The 10,481-nt window shown below is 49.2% G+C and overlaps 1 protein-coding gene across 1 annotated transcript; it reads left to right on the forward strand.

The window, feature by feature from the left end:
• The first annotated feature begins 3,582 nt into the window (after nt 1-3,582).
• On the forward strand, nt 3,583-8,459 carry LOC146188143 (uncharacterized). Its single transcript, XM_084604998.1, has 2 exons — nt 3,583-4,401; nt 8,277-8,459. Exons 1-2 carry the CDS (start codon nt 3,583-3,585, stop codon nt 8,457-8,459), a joined length of 1,002 nt encoding a protein of 333 aa, XP_084461124.1.
• The last annotated feature ends 2,022 nt before the right edge of the window (nt 8,460-10,481 follow it).

Genomic DNA, 10,481 nt, shown 5'->3' on the forward strand with positions numbered 1-10,481 from the left:
GGACCAAGACAAACACTTGTGCGAGAAACCTAGCCTTGAGAAACTTGCGCAGTCGGTGGACAAATTTGAAAGACGTCTTTTAGAAAAATTTGTTAGCCCAAAAACTCGTAAAAAGGCCTGTCCTTAGAGTAATTGTTTCCGAACGAGCGTCCTGGCAACAAGCTGTGGCAAGGTTCATTAAGGAAGGTGTAGCACATAGACAATACATTTAGGATTAAAGCTTGTGATGAAGTTATTGACTTTTTTCTAATGCAATATTGCCCGATGCATGCAAGCCCTGTCAGAGATATTAGGTATCTTCATCTTTCTATACCTAAGATAGCCTTCTGTCCAGTGTACGTGATAGTAAAGCATGACGCACTGCATTTCAAAATATCTGGGGCATATCTGTATATAACTTTATTGGGCTGCTATCCATGTATCTAGGATCCACGCATGCTCAGCGAAACAACTCGGTCATCATTCAAAAGGAAGGAATTTGCATCGGTTCGTGCTCAGTACCAATACACAGCAACATCTTTTTAACCGCACGCGACAAGGTACTCAGGGACTGCTTTCAAAACCATCAGATTTTAAAAGTATTCAGATTTGTTCATGACTATATTGTTTTCATTGACCGTGACAAGTATTCTTTTTCCGCTAGTGTAAGCAAGCATCATTTCCTCTTTTCTAAATGTCTTAAATCATTAGTACTGACACGTGAATTACCGGAGAATGATTTTATAAAGTTTTTAGATCTAAAGTTGCCTATTTCGGATAATTACACATGCTGGATCTTTGAGCCGAGAAACAGAGAAACACAAACCCTTGCCCCCTTTCCATTCTGTGCACTCTACGTTGGTCAAAGGAGGCATTGTGGTGTCCTGTTTCAAAAACTCCTGTCTGCATAACATGACAGACAACTTCGCCAATTAGGTGCAATGCCTCTCAAGTGCACGATACCAACCTTCACTGCTGGCGCCAGTTGTCAAAAGCCTCTTTAAAAAGTTACGCGGACCAGCAAGGAAGCCGGTTGAAAAAGGTTGAAAAAGAAGAGACCCGTATTTTCACGCGATCTCACACAGCCTGAAGAAAGTCGTCAACAAGGTTGACGTGAAAGCCTATTCTCGGGTCTTGAGAAACTCTCCAGAATCTGCAGGAAAGTAAGCACTGCGAGCGCGAAAAAGCCCTGCTCCAAGCGACACCAATAGAGTTTTTTGAGTGCGCCAAAGGCGTGATTTACTCCATACCGCTTGTCTGAGGGAAGCGTTACATAGACTAAACTGGGAGACGCCTGAATGAGAGGCTGAGTGAGCATGCCAGAGATGTGAAAAGAATGAGAGGGAGTATTATTGCCGATCACATCCGGGAATGCAGTAACAGCAGTCCTGCATTTCAAAACACTAGTATTAAGAAGGGTCATGTCCTAACTTGGAAATCAAATTATAGAAGCCCTTGAAAGGAAAAATTCCAGTACTTCGTGCGTCAGCACCCCCTAAATATCGCTGTAGCACTGCGAAGGGCAGTTTCAACCCTGGGCGGATGGGGCAACCAGGTGATATGTTAGTCATTTTTGTTTAATTTCATTTTGCTGTTGGAAAAACTCCTGTATTCAAGCGAGTGATTCTTGCAATTAATTCTCATAATTGTTAGTAGCGCTGTGTCCTGTTTTTTGTATTTATGTTGTCAATGCCTTCCTGCGCTAAGCCTCCAGTAAATTCATGCACCAGCTAGCCTGCAAGAATGCTCTGGCCAATCGTCCATGTTTGTGCGCAGAGGTGTATACTCTTCTCACGGATGCCGAAGGACAGAGGAAAAAGAACATTGAGGGAATTTATCTCTGGCACGGCACCATCCTTAGTGTCATGGGTCTCGAAGAAGGCGGAATGTCTGTGTAGTAAAGGCTGCTGAAGATCAATAACGCCAGGGTTGAAACGATAGCTTTTGTATCGTCCCTGGACGCGTGCACGATTTTGCTTAACGGTTGGCGTTTCTTGACAACGCTAGACGCATGGTATGCGAAGATAGGAAGGGAATTTTCTTCATCGATACTTCGTGGCCGGGCTTTGCGCACGACGCCTGGCTCTGTTGAATTCACCAACCGGTCACTGTGTGCAGTGTTATTCCAGCCGAGGGAACCTCAAGCAACATCTATCGGAACCAATCGCACTCAACTACGGCCACAGAAGACCTAAAATATTAAAAGCCTTGAAGTTATGCGCTGATCCTACGGTAGTATGGTTGTTTTCCCTAAAAGAAACCCGATAGAAGGAGGAAAGCGCTGTTGTCGGCTGTAAATGCGACTACGAATGTTTAAAAGCTATCCTTCAGCGTATATTGCGACCTCTTTACGCTTCTCTTTTTTTTTTTGAAAGTGAAAATTTATTAGCTTGAACATACTTACAAATGCATAAAGATACAGACGAGGGATAGTATTACATAAATGACAGCATAAACGACAAATAAATGCTGACCAAAAAGTTTCTTGTTTAATAGGTCTTTGTTATTAAAAACGACGCGACGCCAAATCATTAGGGCGTGCCTTACTATCACATTTGCTGTTTTATTAAATGGTACGCCTTGGCGCCATGAGAATCGACGTTCACGTGGTCCTCATACAAAATTTTGGCGATATCATCAATGGAACGAAATAGATTTTAAGATCGCTATATTCTTCCACCTATAGCTTTGAACGTTATTTGCCATGAGCGCGTAGTTTGTTGTTGGTATGACTCTAGGACTGCTCTGCCTCTCATCCGTTAGAATCTGGGCTCGAAAGTTGGTTAAAGCAAATATAGCTATTTCTTGCCTAAAGACGTCCTTGTCGAAATCGTGTTCCCACAGGGTTTAGACCAGCTTCTTTGGCAATTGCAAATGATTGCAAGAGCTCAGATACCGAAAAGGATCCTGGCGAGGGAGGGGGGGGGGGGGGAGAAAGGAGCAACTCTAGTGGAAGATAAAAACTGCGCCCAAAATAGAATCATAAGGATTTCGCAGAAATATATATATATATATATATATATATATATATATATATATATATATATATATATATATATATATATATATATATATATAAATTCGATGGAAAACCCAGGCGCGCGCCGGAGCCGGCGCCGCGGGACGATGACGATGGTATGCTGAAAAGAAAGAAGAGTATCCTAGTATGTACAAATGAAAGAAGATCCGTGGAGGGCCCACAGTACGTATATATATTGTTCTGTTCCAAGTGCTGTGCTCGTCCGTTCCGTTGTGAATGGAGCAGTGCGCGCTAATGAACAGGCCCGCACCCCTCTTTGCGCTTCGCCGGGAGGACTCGCCGCCTGCCTGCGCTCAGCGGGACGCCCCCCACGGTGGGCTCCCTCGCCCTCCTCTGGTTCTGGGAAGCAAGCCCCATCCCCGGCCTCCGTTCCCTCCGTTCTTCGCCCGGCAGTTCGGCCTACGCCTCGGCCGACGCTGGTGGCACCCTCTTATCTGGTGAATAAACAAAGTTAACAGTTTAACAGTAGCGCGTATGTCTTTTCTCCATCGACGACGCGCAAACACGACAGTGGCGACGAGGAAGTGGATTTGACCCGCGCTACGCAACGCTATTGACAAGCCATGGCTACGCGAGGGTTAATAGCAGAATTCAACGGCTCATGTTGGTCATCTTGGGTTGGACGCCTCCAGTTTTACTTCGAAGCTAACAACATCACAGACCCAGCCTTGAAGAGGGCCAACCTGCTAACGCTGTGCGGGGAGCAGACTTACGACACTGTCTGCGCCCTTATTCAGCCAAGCACACCAGCGGAAGTGCCTTACGAAGAAATCGTTGCAGCCCTTCAAAAGCACTACGACCCGAGGCCATCTGAAGTTTACAGCCGAGCCCGCTTCCAGCGACGAGATCAGCTGGAAGGCGAAACTGTGAGCGCCTACGTAGCAGCGCTCAAGAAGCTTGCAGCTGACTGCAATTTTGGGATGCTGACCACAGCCAGGACAGCTACCGGGCAGCATGAAGACACAGCATCTGCTAACACCACCATGCTTCCATTGGACGTCATGTTAAGTGACAGATTTGTGTGCGGAGTGAGTGACGAGTCACTACAGCAGCGCCTATTCGCTAAGAGGGACCTCACGTTTAACAAAGCTTACGACATCGCTGTGCGAGCGGAGAGCTCCGGTCACCAGCAGAGAGAGATGCGCCGGAACACCGAGCCGGTACATCAAACAAGTAACCAGGTACGCAGACCTTCTGTTGTTGCAAAATCGGTCAAGAATGTACAACGCTGCTGGCGGTGTGACGGCCAACACAACGCCCAGGGATGCCGATTCCAGTCAGCCACGTTTAATTTTTGCCACAAGCAAGGGCATATTGAGAAAGCATGTATTACGAAGCGGAAGCTTGCCAAGATAAAGTCGCCTTCGCAGCCTAACCACAACGTAGACGCCTCAGAGAATAGGCTGCCATCTGATGTCCACGGAGCAACATCAGCAGTATCATCAGTGTTGTATGACCTGAACACCGTGAATCTCGGCACGCGTCCGAAGATTTTTACCGACGTTACAGTACACCACAAACTGATTAAGTTCGAGGTGGACTCAGGCGCAGCCTGTACTCTGATCAGTGAGGCCACATTCTGAACTTCGTGGCCATCAGACGCACCACCCTTGCAACAAGACGACACGCACCTGCGAACGTGGTCAGGACAGAACTTGCCACTATTGGGATCTGCCAACGTGCGGGTTTGTTACAATGGCCAGACCCATACGCTACCTCTCCTTGTTGTGAAGGGCTCGGAGAAACTGGTTTTCTCCATTAGGGGTGACGATATGCGGCATACACCAAACGCCGAGCCACAACGTCATTGAGCAATTGCAGGAGAAATACGAAAGAGTATTCTCTGAAGAGATTCCAGGAAATGAAGGGCCACCAATCACACTGGAGTTGTTAAGCGGCGCGCAACCGAAGTTTTTGAAGGCCAGACCAGTACCCTTTGCTCTCAGAGCTTCCGTTGAAAGGGAGTTGGACAAATTGGAGCAGCAAGGTGTCATCGAGCCGGCACAACATTCGCAATGGGCCACACCACTGGTTGTTGTTCGCAAGAAGACCGGAACCATACGCCTCTGCGGAGACTACCGGAGCACCGTAAATCTTGCGACTAAAGCGTCGTCTTAGCCTCTGCCGACACCTGGAGAAGTGTTCAGTGTACTACGCGGCACAAGAGTCTTCAGCACTCTAGACCTCACCCAGGCCTATCAACAACTGAAGGTGAGCGAACCGACGTCAGAATTACTGACAATCAACACACTGAAAGGCCTGTACACGGTCAAGAGATTGCCCTTTGGCGTAGCTGCAGCCCCGGCCATATTTCAGAAGTTCATTGAGACAGTACTTCAAGGAATCCCAGGTGTTTGTGTCTACCTGGACGATGTAATAATCAGTGGCGCTTCCACTGAAGAGCATGCAGCGCGCCTAGAGCACGTTCTTGAAAGGCTAGCGAACGCAAATTTGCGTTTAAGCAAAGAAAAATGCTGTTTTGCGGTGTCAGAGGTGCAATTTCTAGGACACCGAATTGATGCAGAAGGCATCCACCCGACCGAAGACAAAGTGCGAGCGATCACCGAAGCACGAGCACCAACAAACAAGCAGGAGCTACAGGCGTTTCTCGGACTCTTAACGTTCTACGACCGTTTCTTAGAACAAAGAGCTACTGTGGCCAACGGCTTATATCAGCTGCTCCGGAAAGATGTGAAATGGACATGGTCGCCCCGCCATCAGCAGGTATTCGACGCCCTGAAACACCTGCTTCGAAGGTGTACAGTCCTCAGCCACTACGACGAAAGGAAGCCGCTGCTTTTGTCTTGCGACGCACCTCCGTAAGGAGTCGGCGCGGTTCTTTCGCAGACTGATGACCATGGAAGGGAAGCCCCGATTGCCTTCGCCTCACGTACGTTGTCACAAGCGGAGCGCACCTAGGCGCAACTGGACAAAGAGGGGCTAGCCGTCGTCTACGCGGCAACACATTTTCACCAGTACATTGCCGGCCGAAAGGTGATATTTATAACGGATCACCGACCGCTACTGGGCATTCTGGGGCCACAAAAGCCCATGCCACCGACATTGTCTCCGCGAATGACAAGTTGGTGCATCAAGCTCTCAGCGTACGACTACGATCTGGTCTACCGCAATGGGACTAAACACCAGAATGCCGACGCGCTCAGCCGCCTGCCACTGAACGAAACAGTTGACGAATCGCCTCCGCCCGGAGACGTTCTTATGTTCGAAGCACTGCCAGAACCTCCGCTTATAGCAAGCAGAGTTGCAGCATCTACGCAGTGCGCAACTCTACGCCAAGTTTACACAGCTGTTCAACAAGGCAACGTGCACAAACTCAAAGGGGACAACTTCGACGCTTACCGCAGGCGAGCTACAGAGTTGAGCACCCACCGCGACTGCATCCTATTAGGATCCCGAGTTGTGATTCTGAGAGAGCTACGCGCGCAAGCTATCTCTCTCATCCACGCCGGACACAGGGGCATCGTTGCCATGAAAGCGTGTGCCAGAAGCTATATGTGGTGGCCTAACATTGACCACGACATTGAAACAACAGTCTGAAACTGCAAGCCTTGCCAAAGCAGCCGGAGCAATCCGCCGAAAGCTCCTCTCCCAGAATGGGAAAAAACACACACACCTTGGCACACCCTGCACGTTGATTTTGCAGGCCCAATTGAAGGCTGCACTTTCCTCGTGCTCGTAGATGATTACACCAAATTGCTTGAAATAAGGGAAATGCGACAGACGACTTCGGCAGCAGTCATTGACAACCTCCGATCACTGTTCGCAACGTTCGGAATTCCACGCAAGGTAGTGTCGGACAACGGAACACCGTTTGTGTCTGCAGAGATTCTCAAGTTTTATCGCGACAACGGGATCTCATCAGTCACATCGGCCCCCTACCACCCAGCGACAAACCGACAAGTCGAGCGCTACGTGGCCGAGCTAAAACGTGCCCTTGAGAGAGACCAGACAGGGTCGCTGCAACGCCGCCTTGCACGTTTTCTTTTCAAGCAGCACACAACTGTACAAAACACGACAGGCCAGACCCCAGTGAAAATTATGTTCGAGCGCGAAATGCGGACGCAGCTACAGCTATTCTCCCCGAGCCAGAAACAGAGACGACCCGGGAAGAAAAACCGATTCCGCGCTGCGGGACACTTGTTGAGGGGCAGCGCGTCCTCGCCCGCCAGTTTCTTAGAAAACCACACTGGGAGGAAGCTACTGTTGTGCGACGCATAGGCCTGCGCTCTTGGCTTGTCAGCATACATGGAACCGTGGCACGCCGACACCTCAACCAGCTGCGTGGATTTGCGACGCCTTCCGAGAGCGGTCCGGCAGCAGCGAGGACATCTGAATCATCCTCCCACGTAGCCTGCCATCTATCCACAGAAGAAAAGACTGCACCCAGGGCAGACCTACAAAGCACAGCGGGCAACATTCAGCCTACAAGTGGTCCTTCTCTGTGCGCACAGATCCAGCGTGTCTCCACGCGTCCTCGCCGACCCCCTGCACGCTATCAGGCAACTTTTAAGGGGGAAGGAAGTGTTGTGTTCCAAGTGCTGTGCTCCTCCGTTCCGTTGTGAATGGAGCAGTGCGCGCTAATGAACAGGCCCGCACCCCTCTTTGCGCTTCGCCGGGAGGACTCGCCGCCTGCCTGCGCTCAGCGGGACGCCCCCCACGGTGGGCTCCCTCGCCCTCCTCTGGTTCTGGGAAGCAAGCCCCATCCCCGGCCTCCGTTCCCTCCGTTCTTCGCCCGGCAGTTCGGCCTACGCCTCGGCCGACGCTGGTCGCACCCTCTTATCTAGTAATAAACGAAGTTAACAGTTTAACAGTAGCGCGTATGTCTTTTCTCCATCGACGACGCGCAAACGCGACATATATATATATATATATATATATATATATATATATATATATATATATATATATATATATATATATATATATATATATATATATATATATATATATATGTACTGTGAGCCCTCCACGGATCGTCTTTCATTTGTACATACAATGATACTCTTGTTTCTTTTCTACGTACCATCGTCATGGTCCCGCGGCGCCGGCTCCGGCGCGCGCCTGGGTTTTCCATCGAATGAAACGCTGACGCGGCATACCTTGCTTGCCGTCACGACTTTACCGTCTCTCTCCACCAGGCCTTCTTTCACAAGTGGTGGAGGTGAAATTCGATCCCCTGGCTTCTTTGTGCCCTGCCTCTCGCTGGAGCTATGTTCCAGTCCACGTTTGGCAACAGCTATCATCGTCATGTCAACCGGGAGTAGTCCCGACTCGGCCGGACCCTCTACCTGGGCTACACCGCAAACCTCCGACGGTGCCCACACGACAACGTGACCCGGCGCTGTTCGCTGGTCGTTGTGACGAAGATGTGGATGACTGGCTCGACACTTATGAAGGCTGCAGTATCTACAACCGGTGAATGATGCATTAAAATTCCTCAGTGTTTCTTCTACATTATGGAGGTGGCCAGGAATTGTTTTATCAACCGCGAACCCCACACCACTAACTTGCCCACCTTCAAGCAGCAGTTCCGACAGTACCTCGCTGACCCGGTTGTTCGGGCTGAGATCGCCAGGAACAAGTTCGCTTCCCGCCTTCAAGGTCCCGATGAGTGATATGCGTAATACATGTAGGCCGTGCTTGCACTCTGTCGGCGTATCCGTCCCACCATGCCGGAACCTGAACGCGTACTCCATGTCTTGAAAGGAATCAATTCTATGGCTAACACCCTAGTTTCCCAGAATCCACCAAGTGTTGATTCCATTATTAAGACCTGCCAACGCCTCGACCATCTGCAATCCTCCCGATTGCAGCCCGGCTTCGCTACTTCCCCGACCTCTACTGACCTCGATCTACGAGCTCTGATTCGAGCGATAATCACCGAGGAGCTCCATGCCCTCAGCCCTTTCTGCCGGCACGGGTACGATCATTCCTTCTTCTTCTTCTTCTTCTTCTTCTTCTTCTTCTCATTCTTCTTCTTCTTCTTCTAATGACGCTGGCCTCCTTCACATTATTAAAAAAGAGTTGGCCACTATCACCTACCCTGTCACACCTGACCCTCCTGCACCTCGCCCAGCGCCGATTTACGCTCACGTCGCTGCTTCCCCTCCTCCTTTTGTTTCCCCACCATAAGCAGCACCCTAAAGCCACATCAATGCCATAACGACGGCTCAGTCTACGCGCCAACCTATTACGGACCTTTGCGCTCCTCTCGCCCAGTGTGCTACTATTGTGGAATTCGAGGACATATATCCCCCTTCTGTCGTTGACGCATTCAGAACGAGCGGCATAGTTACGAGCCCTTCGAAAGTCGCATACCTGCATTTTATCAGCGACGACCTATTCCCAGCCCACCTTGTCGATCCTTTCCACCGCCGGTATTCTCGTCTGAACCAAGTGGGACTCATGTATCCCAACGCTGGTCCCCTTCCCCATACCGCCGCTGTTTCTCCACTTTGACCAGCAACAAATGTGCAGTTTGCTGTGTTTTCACCGTGTGCGCATCTGATGATTTTTGGATGGAATTTCTTGTGGCGATCATGTCATCCATATGACACAGTGATTTTTCATCTGACATTTCTGATCGATATCATTCCCTCATTGCCGCAGCTGATACTGTATTGCCTCCACAGTGCGAAACACTTCTTACAGTAAGTTAAGGTGACGTCAAGGATGTGACGTTGCGCAACCTGAAGTCGAGCCAGAAAAGGGCATAGCAAAGGATTGGCGCGCAATTTGAGAGTACCAAAGACTAAAATGGGTAAACAAGAAATGAATGAAGCAACTTGAAGCGAACAGAAGCAACCAACAGCAGAATCCTTGCTTTCGCATTACTCCAATGCAGATTCTGCAGTGCTCTTTATATTTTCTACAAATCACCAGTCGGGCATATATGTAGGTTGTAAGAGAGTGAATGTGCTAACGAAATATATATATGAAAGCCAACATGGCCCAGTTGTACCAATAACAATGAAAAAGAAAGGGTATGCGATAAAGATAAAGCAAAGTCCAGTAAATTGGTTCGGAAACGACAGCAGCAGTTCATTTAACAGCAAAAGAGAGAGAGAAGCTGTCACAAATATGCATTTACATGATAAAAATATGCAATGCAAAGGTGCTGTCCTAAATATTAGCCAGCTTTCGCTAAAGAACGTTGAAATGCGTTCCGTTTATCTTATCAGCTTGCGCACAGTAGCGTGATACACACGTATGTTATGATAGGGAAGAAAACACATAAAGAAAGCCGGCGAGTTAGTCAGGGGGGTGATGCTTGTAGCCCGGAAGAGCGTAGGAGAGCAAGAAGGTGCAGCGCAATTATTATCTTCGCTGTTCCAAAATCGGCCGCTATGCAATTTGAAAGGCCCACAGGTCGAAACTCCCGCGATCACCTTCATATTGACTGCGACTGTACAGCGACGAAACGGAGCCTGTCGAACGGGCT

The sequence above is a fragment of the Amblyomma maculatum genome, chromosome 5, assembly GCF_055883805.1.
Source record: "Amblyomma maculatum isolate TAMU_Amacu chromosome 5, ASM5588380v1, whole genome shotgun sequence".
Classification (NCBI taxonomy): domain Eukaryota; kingdom Metazoa; phylum Arthropoda; class Arachnida; order Ixodida; family Ixodidae; genus Amblyomma; species Amblyomma maculatum.